Source organism: Puma concolor, chromosome B3, assembly GCF_028749965.1.
Source record: "Puma concolor isolate L17-30 chromosome B3, mPumCon1.1.hap2, whole genome shotgun sequence".
Classification (NCBI taxonomy): domain Eukaryota; kingdom Metazoa; phylum Chordata; class Mammalia; order Carnivora; family Felidae; genus Puma; species Puma concolor.
In genome coordinates this window covers 22,785,128-22,809,500 of record NC_141672.1, presented here as the reverse complement: position 1 = coordinate 22,809,500, position 24,373 = coordinate 22,785,128, and the positions used below count along the sequence as shown (strand labels likewise).

General features: G+C 40.5%; 2 protein-coding genes across 7 annotated transcripts in view; one reads left to right on the top strand and one right to left on the bottom strand.

The window, feature by feature from the left end:
• Positions 1 to 24,373, top strand: part of LOC147579798 (uncharacterized) — a 93,625-nt gene that overhangs the window by 22,493 nt on the left and 46,759 nt on the right. The window contains exon 2 of one of the 2 annotated variants that reach the window (XR_015252123.1): positions 9,646 to 11,238. The exons of the other annotated variant lie outside the window; for it this stretch is intronic. The gene's annotated coding sequence lies outside the window, so the exon portion shown is untranslated. Of the gene's footprint in view, positions 1 to 9,645; positions 11,239 to 24,373 lie in introns of those variants that run through there. 2 annotated transcript variants of the gene reach the window in all.
• Positions 826 to 24,373, bottom strand: part of STON2 (stonin 2) — a 153,798-nt gene continuing 130,250 nt past the window's right edge. For all 5 annotated transcript variants that reach the window (XM_086709088.1, XM_086709091.1, XM_086709092.1 and 2 more), the window contains 3 exons: positions 15,351 to 17,189; positions 9,584 to 9,786; positions 826 to 8,024 (listed from right to left, as the gene is read on the bottom strand). In XM_086709088.1, coding sequence (XP_086565214.1) covers positions 7,941 to 8,024; positions 9,584 to 9,786; positions 15,351 to 17,189 — 2,126 coding nt within the window. In that variant the 3' untranslated portion in view covers positions 826 to 7,940. The remainder of the gene's footprint in view (positions 8,025 to 9,583; positions 9,787 to 15,350; positions 17,190 to 24,373) is intronic.

The following is a 24,373-nucleotide window of genomic DNA, read 5'->3' as shown; positions in this document are numbered from 1 at the left end:
AAGTATTCTAGTCCATATTGATTTTTTTCCCCAATCTGAATTTATGTTGACATTAGTCATTTGGGTTCATCAATCGATTGAATAGTTATTTGTTGAGCGCTGACAGGAATATGTCAGCAACATATTGCAGAAATGATATTTTTTATGTATTCTTTTCTATTTCTCACTTACTATATGCATTTGCACTTATCACCAAGAAAACCTTAAGGGTTATATCATTTTAATTTGTTTTCTCACACAATTGGGCACAAAATTGGAATGCAATAAATATATCTTGAATTGACTAAATTATATATATGATAAACTTAACTAGGATAAACAGTTTTTAATGTGTCACTTGTTAATTTGTCATCTTATGATCACACCACATTAACTGGGTGATAGGCCTTCTTTATAATAAACACTTTTCATTATGTCTTACCTCATTAAATCTTCCATGGTGACAGATTTTGTTAAAAAGTTTGTATTAATAGGATTTTAAGAAACAAAACAGATGAATGTATGGGAAGGGGGAAAAAGAGAGAGAGAGAGAGAGAGAGAGAGAGAGAGAGAGAGAGAGAGAGAGAAACCACACAAGACTTTACAGTAGAGAATGAACTGAGGGTTGATAGAGGGAGGTGGGTGGGGGATGGGCTAGATGGGTGATGGCTGTTAAGGAGGCACTTGTTATGATGAGCACTGGGTGTTATATGTAAGTGATGAGTCACTAAATTCTACTCCTAAAAACAATAAAAAAAATTTATTAATAGCTCATTTTCATAGCTCAAAAAAAGGGTATTACAAATGAGAATCAGCAGAACAATTAAAAATAAAACCTCACCTCTATAAAGTTAGCCAGTGTGTAGACTTTATTACATAGGCACATATTCTTTTTTTTAAAAGTAAACTGGTTTTACATAAAATTAATCACAATAGTACAAGAAGTTATATCAAATGAGGATGGATGATGAATGAAGGAAAAATACAAGCCTTGGATCAGCTGAATCACTCATTGGATCTAGGGTCCATCATCCTAACAGACTGAAATTCACTTACAGACATTACAAAAATGGAGGGTGAGAAGGAGTGCTCTTTTATCACACTCCCTAGCTAAAACACTGATTCTGTTTAATTTCTTGAATATGGTAGAGTTTTCTCCAGGCTCTGTTGGCAGGTGGACACAAAGGTTTAAATGAATGCTGGCTTAGGGTCAGAGGTGTTCATAATCTTCCTTTCTTTCACCCCCATACTTCTAAACCCTTAAACCCTTTGGTCCAATAGGTTGCTGTCAGGTTTTGACTGCACATCTGCTTTCCCAGAACTGCTCACATTGGACACTACATGGAGTTGCTGATCCTGAAGCACATGGAGGCACGATGATGGTGGCTAGATAGTGTCCATGACTGGCACTGAGGGTTTGATCCGAGGCACAGCATGGAGCTAAATAGGAAGGGGATGCCAGAACGTCTTGCTCTGTCCAGTTAGAATCGAGCCATCACATTTGACCCAATTCTAAGTATAAGAAACTAAAGTCATACTAACACATTAAAAAGATGGTATTTTGTAGCTTGTGCATGTTTAAAAAAATTTAAACTACATTTTCATGTTATTAAGAGACAGTGAGAATATGAAGAGGCCTGACCCTTTCTCTCATCTCGTTTTGCCTTAACTGTTTTACAAACAGTCCCAGCATATTTACGGAGCACTTTTCCCCCCTCCCTCAATTTCTGCAGTCTGTTGTGTAAAAGGACATATCCATAAATCACAGATCATTGTAACGTGGCCCCTCAGTACCTTGGAGGGTTAGATCTACTTCTGCTTCAAGTGATACTCAAATCCTAACATCCATTTCGGAGACCTGTTTGGTCTGTTCCTCTCCACATTCACACCACTGTTGTGCTGGGTGATGCCAGTGGAACGTACAGGGCAGTGTTCTAACTGATGTTCACCATCCTTTTGATACTCCAACTACACAATTACATAATAGAGGACTGTGTTTGTTGTCTGGGCAGATGGTAAGGGATGAAGACAGGAAAAGAAAAAAGATGGGCCAGCTGATTTTCCCAATCTTCAAATTTTAAATTTCTTGGTTCTTAAGACTATATGAAGAGCACCCATGACATGAAGTATCACTGACAGTGGCACCAAAGGATATTTTATAAAATAATCCATGAAACTGAAGTGGGCAGGGACCTAAGGGGACAATTAGTCCAGCTTCCTCACTTTTTTAGGTGAGGTTACTGAGTCCTTATTGGGAAAAGAGCAGGTTACTTCACATGGTGATTGTCTCCATGACTATGTCCTTCAAAGAGTCATAGAAACCCCAATTTTCCCTTGATAAAGTACACTCCCTCTGATGACTTCACATCAACAATTCTCAGTGTCCTTGGCTTTGACGTTACCTCCCTTTAGGGAAGCTGGCTGATAGCACAGCACTTTGACCAGAGTAGACACTTGATAAACATTTGTTGAACTGAAATCATTCTGTTTATCCTTGCTGCATAACCTTTTATTTGTCCCTTACTTTTAAGGGATAGCCTCTAGTTCAAGTTTGGTGGCTAGTGCTGTTTGTCACCTCTGTCCACTTTACCTTTTCATGTTGAAATTCTCATTTTTAAGTCTGCTCTTTTGTGGCTTTTCATTACCCACTATTATTTGCATCTCTGTAGACACTACCAAACACCTTCCTATGGATAGTTTCTATCTGTACAGGCTTGGAATTGCAAGTTCAGAGATATATTTTTCCCCCAATTCTTAAAACAAACAAACAAAAAAAGATGAGACTCTCAGTCAGATTTGCTAAGGCACACTAGAAGAAATGTAAAACTCCGTATTTCTTCTTTGAGTTAATATGTGGGAAAATATTACTGATACATTTATTTTCTACATCTTGTTTACTTTTTAATTCCTTAAATACATAAATATAAGTCACAATACCCAACGCAAGTTTCCTTTACAAAAAGCACAATTAAGAAATGATGGAGAAATGGTGACTTGTAGGAAATTGGCAGACATCGGCAATGTTTAGAAAACATCTTGAAAACTTGGGGAGAATGAGATGACTATTTTTATATGAAGAGCAGTCATGGTTTGAATGGGACTTGGTATAAGTTGTTAAAGATGATTTGTTTACTAGGTGATTTTTTTTGTGTGTGTGGACATTTTTGGTCAGTTTTGTTTGAATTTTCTGTTAAATGGCATTCTTAACATGACCTAAAACTCTAGATATGCTAGAATTCACTTACGATCATCATCTGGAGAACCATTAAAGTTACCAGTCCCAAGTGGGAGAATTCTAAAAGTAGGCTAGGTGGCAATGCTTCCTACTGAAATTAATTTAATATTCCCAAGGCTTTTAAACAATTTCAGATCATTCTGTGCTTTCCCACAACTAACCTCATAAAGAGATTGAAAGCAGCTCTGAAATCATGATTTAATTTCACGAGTTTCATCCTTACCATCTCAGTCCTCCATCTGCCTATGGTGACAAAACACAGTAACACCAGTCAGTAGTTAATGGTGGGGAAACCAAAGACATAGCACACCAAGATTGGCCAAGCTTTCTCCTCCTGCTGACTATTCAAAATGGGCAAGACATGTCTGACTTGAAGGAACAAAACTGAATCAATAATCTTGACTCATGGATAGCATCTGTGCTACTGTATTTTGGGCACAAAAATGTTTTTCAATATGAGTGAGAAAAACTGTAGTTTAAATTCAGCTGCACGTGAAGGCTATGTGCTGACAGTCATTAGTTGACAGTGGAAGCAGGAATAAAAAAAAAATTAAGTCTTTCAGGAAATAAAGCTTGCTTGCTTATTTTAATAGAAGTATTTGATGATAAGTAAGGGCTAAGTTTCTTAGAGTTTCAGGTGAGTGTGCGTTTAACAAACATTTATTAAATACCTAATAATTTCTTTTTTCTTTCTTTTAAAAGTAATCTCTACACCTAACATGGGGCTTGAACTCATGTCCCTGAGATCAAGAGTTGCAGGCTCCAGGTGCCTGAGTGGCTCAGTTGGTTAAGCGTTCAACTCTCGATTTCAGCTCTGGTCATGATGTCACGGTTCGTGAGATCGAGCCCTCTGTTGGGCACTGTGCTGGCAGAGCAGAACCTGCTTGGTATTCTTTCTCTACCTCTGTCTCTACTCCTCCCCTGCTTGCACACTGTCTCTCTCAAAATCAATAAAATAAATCTAAAAAAAAGAAGGTGCATGCTCTACCAACTGAGCCAGCCAGGCACCCCCTAATAATTTCCTTTTATTTCACTAATATATGTTTGTCCTATCAGCAAGGATTTAAGGTGGCTGAAACCTTTCCCAAGCTTTCTCCTAGGTACTGAACATAAAGAATAAGATATATTCCTTGCCATCATGGATCATATTTCTTGGGGACTTTAATTTCTAAGGAAATAAACTCTTGCTCTCACCCACTGGATTTGAATAGAAATTGCTCCCATTTCAAATAAGAAATATATTGCATTAAAAAAAATGTTCTCAAGGGTTATGAGTCCTGCCAATAATGCAGGAATGCTGAGAGCGGGGAAAGAACCAAATGAAAAAAAAAAAAAATGTCCAGATGATATTTAAGTGAAATGTAAAATTTTGAGAAAAAATAACTAGTATTATGTTTACAAGAGTGGCAAAGGGGGTTTAATGGCCCACCACAAAATACCTTAGCTTCTCTTGTTTGACATATCACGACAAGTACATTTCTTATCCTCTTTTACTATAAAGTCACAAAGCAAGCCATGAGACTCAAAAGAAAGCATAGCTCTTAATATCATGTGACATCTAATTTATGTTCTAATAGTAATACTATGTATTGGTAAAGTGAATTTACTTTTAATATCTTCACATTATTGATAACATAGACAAGGACTACTTGTGACCACACACATACACACAATCCAGGTCCAGGGTAGTAAAAGAATCTGCACACCAAAAAGGTAATTTGCCTGTGTTTTCTATGTAGGCTATTCACATAACATTAGGCCTAAAAATAGATAGTATTATATCCCTCAAAGTCCCAAATGCTACCCATAATCAGTTTCCCGAAACCAGTAGTGGGAAAGCAAATTTGATGAAATCAAGGTGGTAGGTTTTTTAAAAAAAATTATTATTAATAATAATTTGCTTGCTGAATGCAGATAGCATGGAAAGGATTTTCCTAACCCTTGGTTGAAAGAAAAAAAAATCCACGTAAAAGCACAAAGGCAATGAGAATTAACTAAGATGGGGAGAAATCGTCCAACAGGCAGCACACATGTGATGCTGGCAGGTGAGGCAGAGATCTTGACAGGGTGCGCAGGTGCTAACATTTGGTAAGGAAGGTGTCAGAATGACCTTCACCTTGCCAGTTCTTTAGCGCATCTTGATGTTTCTGTGAGGAATCTCATGTGCCTTTCGTACAACAGGGGAAGGGCTCTGCCTCACTTGACAGAGACCTTCAGGAAATCCCAATGTATTTCACAAAGTTTACAAAACCACTTATCAAGGAGAAAACAACTAGAGTTAGAGAGTTACTACTGAGATTAGCCTATATGCAAAAGGGATTTTGGGAGCCATCTAGCCCAAATCCAGTGCCCCTTTCACAGCATCTGGGATGGATGGTTATTTTAACCTTTGTTTGGGCATTTGCAGCAGTAGGAAATATTACTACACAAGTCTTTTCCCCTTTAGAACCACCACATTTAGAACCTATTAGAAAATTCTTTCTTATGTTGAAGCAAACATCTGTTATCTATAAAGTTCCTCTTTGTTCCTATTTTTGCCCTTTGAAGTTACACAGGTAAGTCTTATTCTTCTCCCTTTTTAAAACTCAACGGAAATATCAGGGCAGCTATATTATTTTATTCTCTCCTATTCTATTCCCCTGTCCCTTATATAATTAGACCCTTCACAACCCTGGTCACCTGCCTCTGGACACAACTGATTAATGTCTCTCTCAAAACATAGCATCCACAATTGAATCCAACCCTCCATCCAAATGTGGACTGACCAGTGCAGCATGCAGGGCTCCCTGGGCTTCTGTTACCACAGGTTGAATGCATTAACTTTGTGATAGTCACCATACACTCCTAATTCAAAAGTGAAGTCCTGTTTCCCTAAGAAAACATTTCTACAGGAACCACTGTGAAACCATGATTTTTCAACAACCTTCCTGTCAACACACACGTAGGTAACACCACTCTGTATTTAGAAGGTTGTATTTAAGCAACTCAGAATATAGTGTTTAAGCAACTCAGAATATAGTGTCTCGTTAATGCCTACTGAATTTTATCCTTTTAGTTTCAGTCTTATGTTCAGGTATTTCAAAAAAAATGGTAATGATGTCTATGTTCTAGTGTCAGTACGTAGTTACAATTCAGTGAAAATTCACTGGATAAATTAATCCCAAATCTGCCAGTTGAGACTGGATATATCATTTATTTCTCTGTGTCATCTGACAAATCTTACAGGTATGCTTTCTGTCCCCTTACTTTATTCTTCACAGGAGAAGAAGGCAGATAGAACCGGCCTTTAAGCTGCTGAGCAGGTATTCCCTTCGGGATGGCCAATATAGTTCCTTGTATGGTAAGGAGACAACAAGATAGAAATAAGAAGTAGAAGTACAGAATATAAGCAGGAACATATGAAGGGAAAGAAGATCGAGTGTCCCAGACTCTTGGAATCAGATTTAATGCTCCCAACATTAGAAAAATAGGCCTTTCCCCCATTTCTACCCTAGAGTCTTCCGCCTTTTAGATCTGTTACAATATTGTAATTATCAAACTCTGAATTTGGGGGGAGAGCTCATATACTAAAAGCTTGGTTTAAAACAGCTTTTAAATTTTTAAAACTAAAAGCTTAGCTTTAAAACAGCTTTTAAAATTATCTTTTCCACTTATATTTCCTGTAAAGTCTGAATTAAAGAGACATGCAACTGTCCATAGGCTTGAGGTATAAAAAGAGCTCCCAAATGCCCTGACAAATGCCTGAGGTATACATACATACATACATATACACACATATATATGTATATATATATAGGTGTGTGTATATATATATATGTGTATATATACATACATATATATATATATACACATATATATATGTATATATATATCTCCATCCATTTGTTTCAGAAACAGAAATGGCCTGTATTTTTCAGTGTGAATTTGGGAATTCTCTGAGATTGAAGTTGTCTCCTGAATTGAATATTATGTTACAATTAATGGCCCTTTTCCCCAGAATGAAGAAAAATCAGCTCAGTTTTGCTTTCCCTTCAATAGCCACCCTTTGCAGAATGTGGGGCTAATCACAGAATAAAAAAGTATCCTATTGTGCCTTTTTTCCATTGTTTATTGTGACTCAGGGTGGTGAACCCTGGGAACAGAGAGATGGAAAAAGTGTTTTAATCAAAACCATCCAGAACTGGGAGGGAAACGTCTTGAAAACTTCTGTTGCATAGTGTTAACATTTAAAGAATGGAGACATGTACAAAGAGCCTAGTAGACCCAAAGAGGAAATTTGTTTTGTACTTCACCTCTTCTGAACCTTTTTCTAGAGGGAGTGACAGAGGTGGATTCTGAATGAACTTTCTCAAGACTGTGTTTTCTAGAAAATCATGTAAGTGACAGATGAACATCAGAAGGAAATGGGGCCAACACTCGTGTGGAAGGTTCTCTTCCTGACTCCAACAGTGACAACAAACCACACCCAACAGCTGTGAGATAAGCAGAGTGAAGAAAAGGAGGCTTAATTAGACAATAAGCCCAAAAGTCAGGTGAACTAGGTGCATCATCAGGCATATCAGGGTCTCTCCAAAGCAACCACCTCAAGGTTCCCTGTTAAAATACAGGTAACTACAAAAGGAAGGTCCAAAATACTGTTCCCAACATGGAGTAGTCATGGTAGGTACTGACTTGAACTTCAGCTATTCATGAGAACTTGGGTCATGCCCCCTGCAGTAGGGCTTTGTCACTGGACCCCACACTCCTTGGGATTTTCCATTTCATCTCCTTCAAAGTCTGGCTTCAAACTCTTTTTTTGCTCAATTTCCACCTGCCAAGAATAGAAGTTGGAGAGAAATATCAGAAAGAGGAGAAAAACATCCCAATAATAAATAATCTCAAAGAGAATACCTCACCACGCTCGTTGAGATTCCCTGTAATTTTGTTAATGTTTTTGGCTTTAGCCACACTGAAGATACTGGCCCTGAGTATATTAGGATTATCTCTTTGCACATGTTCTTTGCTTGCTCTGGAATCCCCCTTCTTCACAGTCCACCTGGAAAATTCTTATTCTTTGTCTTGCATAGTGGTTCAAAGGTCACCTTGAGTCATGTTCCCAAGTCATTAGGTAGAGTGAGGCATTCTTCCTGGGCATATCTCCACTGTACCTGGTACACCTGCCTGGCTCCCCCCCAACCACAGGCTCCATAGGACAGGGGTATGCCCTTGTTGACTATTGTACTCCAATAATGTAGGTATAGAGCAGGAGAGCACAAAGGTTTATCAAAATGACTGAATTCCTTTCCATCTGGCTGTCTATACTCTCCGTTACTTTATCTCTTTCCAAAGTTAAGTATTTTAGTGTTTATAGTTCTTCCTGTGTCTCCTGCAAAATACGGCAGCTACAACTATGAAGGGATTAATAAATTCATCTTGCCTTGAAAGTGACACACGCTGAAGCCTTTGACAAGTCAGAAAGGAAATCTATCAAGCTAGAGAGTTTCATAATTAAAACTACTCTTCTCTTCACCACTTTGGATATTTATGATGAAGGGAACAACAATTAAAGAAAAAACAGAGGAGGGTCATGCTTGATGAAAGTGCTATATTTTCCCTGGCCACAAGATGGAGTATGTGTTCTTTTTGGTAGTTTAAGGTTTTAGATCACACAACTAAGGAAACATTGAAGAACAATAAATAACCTTGAAAAACTAAGGATATTATTATGAATAAAAAAATTATTAAACCGTTTGCAAAATAATTCTTCAATAACCCCCATTTTCTATCTTTGGCATTTAATCTGCTATTGAATTTCCAATGCCTGAAGATAGAATCACTATTTATATCAGAACACTCCAACTTAGTTTCCTCCTTCCACAGCCCTGATCCTGTTACTATTACAGAAGCTTGCTTGGCTTTTGAATTTTGTCCTGGTATAGCCCAGTGACCAGGTCATAGGTGTCCTGACTTTACTCAGATCTACTTCACCAACTCTGAAGCTGAATGAAATACATGCTTTGGGTTAGCGCTTTCCTGAACTCCCCTCCACTTTCAAGTTCACAACTTCTGCAACATATATTATGAATGAGTAATACTAATTCCTTTACCCCATGACTCTTTTGTTGTTGTTCATGATGACTGAAAAACATTATACTCTCCTCTTTCATTCACCTCTTTATTTTTTCCCAACCTTTCTCTTGCCCACCAGTGAGACTATTCATTCAAATCAGAGCAGACTCATCCACAGCTATGCATGGTGTACCTCTCTCTAAGGCGGTAAGAGAACATCCTGCATTCAAGGCAGGCACTGCTAAAGGGAACAAGACAGGGGAGGGGAAGGGGGTGAACAAATGGACCTGGAAGCATTAGCCAGACGCCTCCCGAGGCTACCTTGTAGCTGTAGTGTGCAGAATAATTGACCCACTTCCTGACATCAGTCTTGTCTTCCACAGAGATGGATCTTACGGCAGCTTTAGAGGCAGAAGTTGTGGGCATGCTGAACTCAACATTCACGTGACTGGCAAATCTGGAAGGCACTTCCCGGTCAGAGCCAAGTTCAAGGTGGCAGAAGAAACAGTGTGGGTGACCAGAAGCTATGAAAGGAAAAGAATTTAGACATTAGGTTCTTTGGGGATGACATGGAAGAAGAGGCCAAAAGAGCCACTCAATAGCAAAGGAGGCTCAGCACCAGGCAGTCTTTCCGAGGGTCCAATGCTGAGCGGAGGACTTACAACAGAAATCACACTGCCTGTGCCTCAGACCCTTCTGATTACAGTAGCCTTGTATCCTAGCAATAAAACCCACAGCCTGAAAAACCCACTCAGGTCAGGGTGATAATGGGAACACAACACAAATAATAAGTAATAGAGGCTGTAAATTAGCAGGAAGGAATAAAAGGGATCAGCACTTAGCACCTAATAGAGCATCAATGACAGCCATGTGGAGCAAAGTAATTAATTCCCTTTGAAAGATGGATTTTCTTTTTTTAATTAAAAAAAATTTAATGTTTATTTTTGAGAGACAGGGAGAGAGACAGAGAGACAGAGTGCGAGCAAGGCAGGGGAAGAGAGAGAGGTAGACATAGAATCCAAAGCAGGCTCCAGGCTCTGAGATGTCAGCACAGAGCCCAACGCGAAGCTCGAACCCACAAACCGTGAGATCATGACCTGAGCCAAAGTTGTAGACTTAACTAACTGAACCACCTAGGCACCCAGAAGATGAATTTTCTTAATCATCTTAATCATCTCATATTTTTACAAAGATGCTTTTGGAATGTCTCTGTGGGTAAATGGCACACGTAAATGATGAAGCCCTTATAAACAACAGCTTTGCATTAAGGAAGCACATGGTATACTGGGTAGAACACAGGCCAACAGGACACCGAGTATGACTTCTAGCTCTCCTGCTAAGTGTCAGAAATCTTGCACCCACATCCTTGTTCTCTCCAGCTTCAAGTCCTGATTTGGGAAGTGGGGAAATGGAGGTAGGTCAATGCAAGGCACAGTCCTTTCCTGTTCTTTAATTCTACAAATCTATGGTTCGTTCTACTGTACGTGGCTGAAAAACTTGAGGACCGATTAGCTATCTGAGTGAAAAGAGAGCTTAGTTCTGTGACTGTAACCTTGGAAGCATCGTTGTTTGTTGAGCATCCTTTACTGTCCCAGCTGCTGTGTGCACACCCTCTCCCCGTATCTTCATAACAATCCCTTGAGGTCATAGCCATTCCAGTCTACAGATGAGGCAACCAAGGCTTCGGGGAGGTAAAGCGAGCCGCCCAGTCAGAACTGCAAAGTGGCAGAATGAGAACTGAACCCAAGCAGTCAGTCTCCAAAGTGCTTTAGCCACTTTGTCTGAGTCACAGCCACCCTCATGGTCTCCCATCTCAAGACCAGGTTTTGCAGGGTGACATGAGTAGAGAAGTGAGCTGTAAGAACCCCCATACAACAACTCACCGTGGATAAACAACGTGACACGGCTTTGACTATTATGTAACAGCAAGAGTCCTAAGTTATCTGAGCTTCCCCAAATAAACAATTTCAATTTTCTTTATTGGTCTGGACAGGACTTTTTAATCTCGGAGAGTGAGGACATACACACCCGCTCTCCAAGGAAAACATCACGCAGTGAAGTATTTGTTTTGCTCTATTTCACAAATAACATATTTCAGGGGTTATTTCTAAAGAGTAATACTTTGGGAAATTGAGAAACTTGCACTGGTTTCTAGGAAAGAAATTTAAATTTGATACATATGTTAGTAAAAATTATATTATCTAAAAATGAACCCAGGTGATTTATTTTAAATTACAATTGTGATTACACAGCTTTCAGTTACTGAGCATTTCTTACAGGCCAGCGACTGTGCTAAACACTTAAAAGCATTATCTAATTTCTATCTTAATGAGCTAGGTATTCATAATCCTCTTCTGTAAATGAGGAAAATAAGATTTCTCTGAGAGGTTTAAGTAAATGGCCTGAGGTCTTACAGCCACTAAATTGCAGCATTGGGAATAAAACTCAGATCTGACAGATTCCAAATTATGTCCTAAACTCCTCTCAATATATTGCTATAGATTTAGATCACTCTGAAGTACACAGAGTTTACTTTAATTCAATGGCAACTTGAACAACAGTTTTACCCAGTTACCCATATTTAAACATTGTCAGAATACTGAGAAATCATTACTTTCCACAAAGCAGATGTCTCCTCTCACCTTCCAAAGTGTATTCACAGCAAACCCTATGAAAGTAGTATTCCCTCTGGATTCCAGGCGTCCACTAATGGACGCCCACGATGTATAGGGCTGAGGGACAGATAGGGATATGCAATTCTGAAAGCTAGTACAGTTTGATTTATGGTAATGAACTATGTGAACCCACACATTTTGTCATCTTCCTTGATGAAACCAAGAAAATTTAATTTAAAATTTAGATTTCTACTTTCCATAAAAGGTGAATTATATTGAAATTGTTTTTCTCTTGGTCTAATATTAGAGAACTGGAGTTCCAGCAAAGAAAGCTACCTGTGCAGGACAGAATGCTTTGTTTCCTGGTGGATGATCTGGGAAAGCAGTAGGACTTGTTCTGGTGCCTTCTAGGATTACGAGAAGCTTTTGGGGTCAGGGTGAAAAGGGTCCCCGAAGAGTGCAGGTGGGGGGGCAGGGGGCGTGGGGAGGGGATGACTGTACATGCATACAGCTGGGCTAGGCCCACCACTTCAGGCCACGTTGGACTCCAATGGCAGCTTGTTAGTCTTTTGGGGACTGGGACAAGCCCTCTGTGACTACAGCCTCAGATGCCAGCAAAGCCAGGGATACAGACCTACAGACCCATGCTGCCTGTGGTCTGACTGTCCTGCCTGCTGCAAGTTAGGGATACAGGGCCACTGCAGGTAGAAGTAAGCACGCAGAGGTTCAGGCCTCCTTTACTGTAAACAGAGGTGTGAGAATTATGGAAAATAACCTGTAAAAGGCACTTTCCCAAGGCTCTCTGAAGACCAAGACAGAGGAGCTCAGGAAAGGGATGATTACTAATAGATCATCAATTCAGTGGTTTCATGGAGGGCACACTGGATGGGGACAGGAGGAGCTGGCCCCAGGGAACACCAGCAACGCTAAGAACCTGCTGTCTGACTTAATTCAGATTCCGTGTGTCTTGAGTTGCCAGAAAAGGGTGTTATCAATTTCCTGAACAGATCCAGAAATATACCATTGGTCAGGAGTAGTATTAGAAGCCCTTTGCCGGGGTGGGGGTGGGGGGTTGCTACTAAAAATGCATAACCATGAATAACAAAAGCAGGGATGAGGGGGTAGCTTAACTGAGAAACATTCCCAAATATCCTTATGCTGTCCTGGATTTCAAAAATCTTTCACAAAGGTTCCAGTAATCAGGAAATACATTTGTAATATATAAGCTTCATTAACTTGGCCTTGAGCCTACTGAACACTCACCTGCTGGGAAAGCATTAAAGAACGTGTTTGCTGAAGACCTATATCTATCCGTGTCCTGCATCCATTCCCCCCTTTCTTCTGGTAACAATCTTTTTCCCCTCCCTCTGCTTTGGGAGATAATCTTCCCCAGCACTGCATGTCATTTTGGAGGTCATGTCAGTCAAAATGCGCTGTCTTCCCCTTGACTCTTGACAGAAAACGGCTTGTGATGATTTATGCCAATAGCTGCGGACTGAGGAGGCATCTCACAGCTCTGCTTTCAAGAGCCATCCTTTCTATGCCTGCTCATTCAACCCTTCCAGCCTTTCCTTCAACGCTCTGAGCTATCCTCCAACAATCTTTTGTTTCGTTTTGTTTTTGCTGCTTATAACCAAAACTCCTCATACAGTACTTTTAAATATTTGAGAGAAAGAACTCTGAAGCAAATGAGATAGAGGTGTACACATTGAGAAAACTGAAAATCTCTCTTCCCTTAGAGGAAGTTACTTCACGTTTGTGTCTATTTGGTATCCTCTACTAAGAGGCAGCTGTGGTATTGAGAAAAGACCCCTGGATGTGGCTTTGTGACTTCAGATAAGTCATGTCACTCTCGGTCCTTAATTTTCTCATCTGTAGAATGAAGAGGTTTGACTCAAGTTATTCCCAAGGCCCCTTCCAGCTTGAAAACTCGGTAATCCCATAATGAAGTTATCTGAATCCATAGGTAACAAACTGAAGAGCTAAGCATTCCGATAAACATAAACCTGAGGCCTTGTCTTTTCTGATGTCAAGTCTCCAGCAGGTTAAACAGTAATTTGCTTCCTACCGCCTCAGTTCTCTTCTCAGGGGCTTCTGTGCCAAAGGACAGTTCAGGGCTTCTCCTCTCCTCCGTCAGTTCAGGGCGGGCCCCATGGCTGAGGTGGAGATCACCGTGCTATCACTAGGAGAATACAGTGCTGACCGGGGAGAAACGAATACCCAAGCACAGAGAGGAAGACTTTGTTTTTAAAAATCCTGTCAGTTTAGAAATGGCAGGGGGGCGGGGGATGGCCAACCCAGCCTCAAACACAGAGGTCCAATTGTCTTTTCATTTTGCACCGCTACACCCAGTGTCTGACACAGAATGCCCCGGTGTGTTCCACCCCCCTGGACTGCTTGGGGAGGTGACCAGATCATACTGCCTCTTGCCATCACATCACGATACATTTTGGGTTCGATGACAGGACCATTCCACCCTCAGAACAGGAAATGAAGACTCTATAAACACACCACTAGGATTTAATAGTAGAATGGAAGAATATCTGCATAAGAGAAGGACATTTCCGTCAAGTTTTTCTAAACTTTACTCCTTTTGCTCGGCTCGGATATCTATTTGTTAACAGATGGGCACAATTTATTATAAACAAGAAGAGAAGTGCTTTAAAGGATCACAGGATCATGAGCTTACTGCCTGTCATTGGAGTCACTCGGACTTCCTCTAAGAAATAGGGCTATTAGAACTAGTTGGATCACTCCCTAGTTTTGTCATTTCGTTAACTTCACTGGACCCCTGAGGAAAGTCATTGCCTTCTGTGCTCACTCAAGCACAAAAGCACCCCTTATAGCCGTGAGCAAGCCAGCTAGGGCTGGTTAGCTTGCTTTCTTTGTGTAATTCAAACATACCTTCCTTTATTGATTTGGTTTTTTTGTCTGACAGAATTTCAGCCCTATTGGACCTTCTGGTCCTGGCTGGATCTTCAGTCTCATCAGAGGCCATTTCTCCCCTTCCTGCATCCTCAAATCCCAACTCCAAGTTGGAGATGTTATGACTGACAGGTCTTGCACATGGTGACTCGAATCTTAAATCTAACTGAGAAAGATACCTTTTCAGAACCCAGAAGCCTGCTAGGATCTGGAAACAGCTTCCAGCACCACATATAATACTTATATGAGTCAGAAAAGAATACAAACTCATAAGCTGCCCTGGAAACATGCTTAGCGGCTCAACCCGCTAATAATGCAGAATTCTCTGGAAAAAGCGTGATAACAAAGGGGTGAGAACATGTGAACTGGGTCATTCACGTTTGTTCCTTACTCCGCACAAGTATTTTTGATTTTCTGGTCCCATTCCTCCATTACCATTTGTCACCCAACAGAAACCAGCACTTCATAGGGGAACAGAGTGTGGAACTTGGACCCCTACTCTTCTGTAACCATGTGGCAGTTTTCACAGAAGAGAAGCCTGTACCTACCCGAGTTTTTGTCAGGCAGTCGGTTTATCCTCCACACAATGGAGTTGAAGGCATGCTCGTACTTGGCAGTTCCCAGAGTTACTCTCATGACAGGCTCAGAACCAGATACACTAGTTGAACCAAAACTTGCCCCCCGGTTCACTTTAGCTTTTAGAGACTTTTCCCCCAGGACACTTTCCCTGCGGAAGTTTTTCACCCACTCACTGGGCACGGGGTAACGAACCATCACATTCTCACAGGGAACCTGGGTGAGAGGGTCTCGGTTAGAGGAGAAGCCGGTTGACATCCTCAGCCAGCTCTGCACCTCCACCTCTGCCCCATTGATGCTTGCTGCTGTCCTGAGTGTGAAAGGCAAGGTCTTTTCTGCAAATATTGTCCTGAACCGCATTAGCTCAAACCGGCAGGCGTCCAAAGGGTTGAACAGAATAACCCGTGAGTTGTTGAATACATCCTCATCCACGCACCCATGAAAATGGCACTGATGGAGCTTGATCCACTTTGTGGTGGTGGTCGGCATGATGTCCTGCCGGGAAACTATTTCATTCCCTTTGACAAGGACATCGTTGAGGCCCAAGCGGCACTCTGCAAGCCCAGAGAGGAAACTCAGAATGTGGATCCGTGTCAGGACATGGTGCTGGAGAATCTGGTTGTCTCCCTTGCTCACAATGCCAGAGAACTCATCCCTGACATCCACAGTAATCTCCTCTTCAAGGTAGTTCAAGCCCACTGTGCTTAAGTCCATTGACAACACTGGCAGATTCATGAGCCGGTCCTGAACGGCTCGGATGAAACTGAGGAAGTCATCGTAATTGGTGGTGCCCAGCTTGATCACTTGTTCCCTCTCTGCTGTGTGGGCCACAGCAGGTTTGGGCTGGTATTTCTTCTTCTCCTTGTAGGTGACACGGTCTATTCGCAAGCTGTGGATCCTGCCATTCTCATCATAGTTTTGGAGCCGGGGTTCTGAAATTTCATGGCAGATCTCCAGCTTGAACTCACGGAATGGTTTTTCTAGGCCCTGCTCATAATACAGCTGCAAGTAACCACTGTCTGTCAGTTTGATGTAGATGGGTCCCCAGTGCCTAGACGACATGATGTTTTTCTTCTCAGGTATCCTTAGCATCATTGGCCATCCATCCCTGGGCTGGGACAGCACTGAACCAGGTGGGTGGTCATCTAGTTCAATCCAGGCTTTCGGGTCATCATCTGGTAGTGTCGCACTGCTTAAGTGATCAGGATCATCAATCTGGAGTTGTTTGAGTTTTTCAACGGCATCAGAGTGTGACTGGTTTTTGCTTGAGTCATCAAAACTGATGGCATCTTGGTAGATGACAATGAGAGAATCTCTTTGGCTTTTGCCTGTGGCACTGGAAATGGAATTGTTTTGGGAGCGTCTCTCCTGCTCCTCAAAAAAAGCAATGAAAGGGTTGATGGGGGAAGGCTGTACATCCTGCAGAGTCTCATTCAGGAAAGGATTGGTTGCCCTCCAAGGTGGAGCCTCGGTTATGGAAGGCGGATGGTTTAAGGAGGAAATGTCCAGCTTCTGAACTTTGGAAAAGTTCATCAATGTGCTCTTGGGACGTTCTCTCTTCTTAAATGACCCAGCTGAGTGATAAGGTACATCTGGGATCACAGATGCAGTAGGTGGTGGGTTTGGCTTCAGGGGAGAGGTGACTGGTGGCAAAGGGCAGCTGACTTCATTGTCATCAAAAGTCACCCAGCTGGGGAAACGAGCAGAAGTCACTGGAGTTGCAGGGTGTCCATTCGTGGCTGGACTACTGGCCGGCCAGCTCACAGCCTCCATCTCTACCTCTTCATCTTCCTGGAGTGAGGAAGAACTGTCTGCAAGAAAAAGGAGAGCTTATGAGGGCTGCTATTCAGGGCCTCTACAAGTATGGGAAACTGAGGTATGGGAATGAAGGATGAGTAGAATTTTATCTGGAATCTGATAAATTCAAAAGCAGCTCACTACCTGTCTCAAGTGCTAGTCTGGGCACAGAATCTCATAATTTTGTAATAAGCACACCAAAGGGGCCACACATCAAATGCAGTAAGAATACAAATAGGTCTATCAATACAGAAGCACTGATAGGCCCAAGGTCCCTTGCAGTTTAACTCTTATACATTCTCCCTTTATTTAATAGAAGTTTCTAGAATAGATTTTTTTTTTACTGTGCTATAAAGTATGCATTCTTAATTCTTAGACATTGAAAACCACCTCCTACATAAAATGATATAAAGCTGATCTCATTAGACAAGTTATCTGCTCTAAGTGATAATATGATTACAAATAATGCAATTGGGGGGAATTTGCCCAAATGTGATCAATAAATATTAAAAACAAAGTGTTGGGGCGCCTGGGTGGCGCAGCCGGTTAAGCGTCCGACTTCAGCCAGGTCACGATCTCGCGGTCCGTGAGTTCGAGCCCCGCGTCAGGCTCTTGGCTGATGGCTCAGAGCCTGGAGCCTGTTTCCGATTCTGTGTCTCCCTCTCTCTCTGCCCCTCCCCCGTTCATGCTCTGTCTCTCTCTGTCCCAAAAAATAAATAAACGTTGAAAAAAAAAATTAAAAAAAAAAAAATAAAAACAAAGTGTTAACATCCTGAATAAGGTCATACAGGTAAATAAGAAGGCTATAAAAACTCCAATAGAAATACAGACAAAGGACACATACAGAAAGCTCAGGAGAGAGAAACTAAAAATGTCTAATAAGCATGTGAAAATGTCCAATCTCACTGGAAATAAGAAAAAATGCAGATTAAAAACAATCAGTGAAGATTCTTAAAGTTTTTACTCTTCAATGAAGGTAAGGGTACTATGATATGAACAGTAAATAGACCTTTAATGGGACTCTAAGTTGCTACAAACTCTCTGAAAGTGGTTTGGCCATTTGTATTAAGGCCTTACAAATGTGCATAAATAACTTTGTAATTCTTCCCTAAGGAAATAAATCTAAATTGTGAATGAAGTTTTGGGTGAATGTTAAGAAACGGAGGTACACAATAGAATACCCAGCCATTAAAATGTTTACAAGTATGCAATAACATGAGGAAATACTTATAATTTCTTCTATTTTCTCTAAAATACTTTTCCATCTTGGAGTTTATTTATTTTATGCAGATAAAAAAGTATTATTACAAATAAAACTCCACCCTGGCAGGGCCTTCAAGGAAGGAGAGGCAGAACTCGAGTTTCCATAAGGGAAAGATCCAAACCTTTCAGTCAGCATCAAGACCCTGTGTGTCTGCGGGGACTGTGGGAGGGGAGGGGAAAGTGAAGCCTTTAGCAAGGAGTGGATTCTGATGAAGAAGTGGCACGGAAAACAAATCTGGCATCCAGTAGATATTCAGTAAAAGTTTGTTGAGTGACTAAGTGAGAAAAGAGTTTGCACTGGAGCAGTTCTATTTACTCTGTTCCTGGAGAAATGTCGAGGGGGGACCTCTGCCACCACTTTACCCACTGTTTCTATTTCCAGTAATGTGGCACGAAAGAGAAATGGATGCTCAGTGGTTGAGTCAAGTAGTTGAGTTTTCTGACCACTTCCCTTAACTGTCACAAATATCATATCCGACCAAACCAAATCAGTAATGCTGCACATAAATGGAAGTAGAATTACATGTGGTGGGATGGCTGCTTGTCATTCATCTTTTTTTTTTTTAATTTATTTTGAGAGAGCATGAGGGAGGGGCAGAGAGAGAGGGGAGAGAGAATCCCAAGCAGGCTCTGCACTGTCAGTGCAAAACCCGATGTGGGGCTCAAACCCATGAATCTGGGTGAGATCATGACCTGAGCCGAAGTCAGGTGCTTAACTGACAGAGCCACCCAGGTGTCCCTCAAAGCATTTTAAAATTAAAAATGAGACTTCCCTTCAAATTAATCATTAATACACTTTTGTAGATGTGTGCTTTATTTTCTGAAAAAATGAAGGGAAAGGGGTCAAGAAAACCCAGGTTTGTAGGATTTATGTATTATTTTATTTATCATTATTATCATTATCCTTATTACTGCTATTACTGCAACAACTACTATTGTTATCATAATGAAGGCTAAAGGGAACAGTGTGGCCCGGAGTAAAATACAATCACTTCCTTGGAACAGTAACTGACCCTCCCTAGACAACTGGGGTTGCATCTCAAAACATCAGTTTCTTATGAAGCCACTCTAAGGAGCTTTTGTAACCTTAGTGCTCCCACCCAAACAGCCTGATACTGACCCAGCCCCTGTGGAGGGATATCCTTTTTGCCTTGGGGTTCATGACCACTCCCTCATTTAAATAGGCCCACGTCTTTTTCCTCTGGAGGGTGCTTTTCTGCCAAAGCTGTTTATTCTTGCTGCCAAAGGATTCCCTTCTGCTGGGAATCCTGTCTCCAAAATAGCATTTCTCATTTTCCTCTATGAAGCCAAAAAAGAAGGGGGGTGGAAAAAAAAAAAGAGGCTTTGTCTCCACTTGACACAATTTTCTTACAATAAATTTCTTTTTGAATGAAGCTATTTAAAATCACACAAAGTCCTAGACGGTTTTGAAGCATTAGACTTAGGATACAATTTAAATGAATCTTCTTTAAATCTGGAGGGAAAGTTTTTAATTAAATTAATTTCTAGAGATTCTATATTCTCTTTGATGGCCATTGAAAAGTATTAAAAGACTTTGTTACAAAATATTCTCTCCTTTGACAGTTTCATCTTCCGTGATTACAAACTGCTTTAAAAAATCCATCATTTGGCACAGCAGTGGGACATAGGTCAAATTTCTGGAGATTTTTTTCCCTACAAAATCATTTATTAAATAAAAAATGTCTTAGGGGCATCTGGGTGGCTCAGTCGGCTAAGCATCCTACTCTTGGTTTTGGCTCAGGTCATGATCTCAGGGTTCAAGCCCCGCATTGGGCTCTGTGCTGACAGTGCAGAGTCTGCTTGGGATTCTCTCTCTCTCCCTCTCTCTCTGCCCCTCCCCTGTGTGCTCTCTCTCTCTCTCAAAATTAATAAATTTATAAAAAATGTCTTAATAAAGATACTTTTACAGATGAAAAGCAAAAGTGTCTCTAGCTCACATGAAAATAAAGCATTTCTTGGGGCAAACCCAAGGACTGACAAACACTACTTTGAAAAACTATCCCGGGGCGCCTGGGTGGCGCAGTTGGTTAAGCGTCCAACTTCAGCCAGGTCACGATCTCGCGGTCCGTGAGTTCGAGCCCCGCGTCAGGCTCTGGGCTGATGGCTCAGAGCCTGGAGCCTGTTTCCGATTCTGTGTCTCCCTCTCTCTCTGCCCCTCCCCCGTTCATGCTCTGTCTCTCTCTGTCCCAAAAATAAAATAAAAAACGTTGAAAAAAAAAATTTTTAAAAAAAAATAAAAAAAAAAGAAAAACTATCCCTTATTGACACTGACTTCTCTATTTGTAAGCTCTTAACTTTCTGTCATTTATCACTGAGATTTTCAATGGTTTTTGCAAAGATTAGGTCATATATTTTCTGAGTCTCTTTTAATTAAAACCTCTTTATTACATTATTTGAGACTTTCACATATAAAAAGTAACTTATCTGTATGTAAAATTTCTGGGGAAACATATATATCATATATGACAAAAACTTGACGTCCTTCATATAATAGTATGGTGTATTCTTAATAAAAATGACACACCCTTACAAAAATAAAGTAAAATAAAATAGGATAAGAACAGACAATTCATGGGGTACCTGGGTGTCTCAGTTGGTTGAGCATCCAACTCTTGGTTTTGGCTCAGGTCATGGTCTCATGGTTCATGGTTTGAGCCCCACATCGGGCTCTGTGATGACAGTGTGGAGTCTGCTTGGGATTCTCTCTCTCCCTCTCTCTGCCCTTCCCCCATTCACACTGTCTCTCTCTTAAAATAAAGATACTTTGAAAAAAAAAAAAAAAAAGGAGGGGCGCCTGTTTGGACGTCTGACTTCGGCTCAGGTCATGATCTCGTGGTTCATGGGTTCGAGCCTCGTTTCGGGCTCTGTGCTGACAGCTCAGAGGCTGGAGTCTGCTTTGGATTCTGTGTCTCCCTCTCTCTCTCTGTTCCTCCCCTGCTTGCACTCTGTCTCTCTCTCTCTCTCTCGAAGGTAAATAATATTTTAAAAATGTTTTTAAAAAGGAATAATTCACTAATGAAGAAATATAAATGTGTAATAACTATTTGGAAAAAAAAAGAAGTTCAACCTTTTTATAAAACAATAAATACAATTCTCTCTGTGTCATAGAGACAAAAATTTGGAAAGAATAATAATCATTATTGGTGACACAAGGAAACTTACACTCTGATGAAAGTTAAAAAAAAATCTTTCTGGGGGCAATTTGAAAATTTGTACAAAAGTCTCAAAAAATGTGATCCCAAAATTCTACTCATACAACTGTATTGTAAGGAAAGAACAATACAGGCATGGAGAGATACATTTAGTGTAGGTTTATCACAGCAATGTTTGTATCAGAAAAATTGGAAAACAACATAAATGCCCAGCGATGGAGGATTGTTTATATCGAGTATTATGCTCCTAAAATGGAATCCCATGCAGCTATTAAGCAAATGTTATTGACACATGTTTATTCACACAGAAGCTGATTATGACATACATTTTGCATGAACAGTAACAAGAGCCTACAATCTGGAGTCAAACTGCCTTGGTTTCAATTCCGTACCTGTAGCACATTAGCCATGTGACTTTGGGCAAGTTTTTAAATTTCTCTGCACCTCAGTCTTCCCATCTATGACATTAAGAAAATATGAAATCCCGGGGCTCCTGGGTGGCTCAGTTGGTTAAGTGTCTGACTCTTGATTTTAGCTCAGGTCATGGTCTCAAGGTTCGTGGGATCGAGCCCCGTGTCGGGCTCTATGCTGACAGCGTGGAGCCTGCTTCAGATTCTCTCTCTCCCATCCTCTCTCTGCCTCTCCCCTGCTTATGCTCTCTTTCTCTCTCAAAATAAATAAATACAACATTAAAAAAATATATTAAATCCTACCTGTCAGGGTTGTTGGGAAAATTTAATATAGATTTTAGAATTGTGCCTGGCAAGTAATAAATGGTAAATGTTCAGTAGATGTTAGCTGCTATCGCTACTCCTACTAGGATACATTTTCATGATATAAAGTATACATATATTAAAAAAGCACTGGAATATAATATTTCAAAATATTTTGATGTGAAAACCAGTGTCTCCTGTGGGGTAAGAGGCGATTTAAAAAATATTAAATCTGTATTCTTTAAGAAAATGCTGTTTGCTTACAAGATAAATAGTAAAAGGTCAAAACACATCCTTAGCACTCCTGCTAATTAACCTTAGAGAAAGAGAACAGTTTAGCTGTAATCCACGTTGATAAAGCAGCAGTTAGATCTTTCCCATGACACTTATGACTAATGTAGTTGGTACTGAGAACAATGAGGGGAGAGAAAGAAAAAAAAAAGCCAGCAAATTTCTTCAGTAAGAAACAGGCAAAAACTAATTATGCTCAGAACAAAATTAACTATCATCCAGAATTTCATTTTATTGACTTATTAAAATAAAACCAAAGCCAAAAATCCAGCATAATTTTAATTACTATCTCTTCCACCTGCTACCTCCAAATTACTTTTATTATGAGTTGGGCTGCTGCCAAACCAAAGCCATGTATAAAAATCAGGTTCTCATCGGCCCACTGGGAGAGCTAGCTAGTAACTACGAGCTTCCTAATGTCTTTACTGATGCCAACAAAAAAGACACAGTGGATTCTTTCAATGCTAGACCACAATCTATTTTAAGTGCCCCAAAGACTCAGTTAAATGATTACAATGGTAGTCAGTTACCAAACCGAAGAAAAAGTAAGAACTATGGGGGAAGACTAAGTTTCTATATTTTGAATACAGCAGATACTCCGCCCTCTTCTTTCTCCATTTGTTAACCTAATTTGTTCATGCAATGACAGATGCAAAAACTGAGCGCTGTTCATTGAATTTATTTGCAGAGGCAAGAACAAATATTCTTAGATTATTGCCGTTTTCTCAAGATGAGACAGCAGTCACTATCACACAAGAGCATACACTTAAAACTGTATAAGCAGCCTCAGATGCACAGCAGGCCGTTACTTATTTGTGGAATGATCTAGAAAGTGAAAAGAGGACCACAGAATTTTCAGGTTTGAAGAGATTTTAGAAATAATAAAACTTGACCTTCATTTTGCTGGGAAGACTGAGGGGCTCAGGAAGTTTAAGTAAAGTACCCAAGGTAACATTTACAAAGTCCTACTTTCAATGTTCACTACCTCTGTTATTTTCTTAATGCTTGTTCTCTAAGCTAAAATCTGGTTAATTTTTCCCACTGCCTTTGAGATGGGCAACAGTTACCTTGACACACAGCTTTTTGGGAGCACTGTTCAGTAGGGGAAAAGAAGTTAACTAAACAAGGATTTACATCCATTTACACAAAGAAGCCTCTGGGCATAAGGTCAGGTGATGTCAGCCCCTGATGTGTGAATGTGTAAGGGTGAGAAAAGAGTTAGTCATCTGAACCTTATCAACGGAGCTTCTAACTTGGATAAAACAAGCTGAGACCTGCTTAGTCATCACAATACACTGATAAAGAGAGCCAGAGGGTTTTTGAGTCTCTTCATCTGTCCTTAGCATTATCCAGGAGACGGGATGATTTGGTGCTGGTAAAGTTACCTGGTCAGGGATATCCCCAAAGTGAAGAAGCCAATTCATCAAACTAGTACTTCACCACTAGTTGACAGAATCCCTAGCAGGAGCATTTGACACTCATTCTGGTTTCTATTTGTTAAGAGGACCTATGAAGCAGTACTCAATTGCTCTGCCAACTCCCCCCATCCCTGCTTATCAAGATGAGCTCACCCAACACTCCTCATCTCTGTTTTGCTCAGAAAAGCAACATATATCATTTCTTGCTCAGAAAAGCAAGTATCAGACTTTAAGTTTGATGACTGTCCCAGGAACCTGTGTGTTCCTGGTGAATCTGTTCTCTCTGGTTCTAAACTTTTGTTTCTGCATTATCACCCCCCATTTCACCGGTACTCAACCT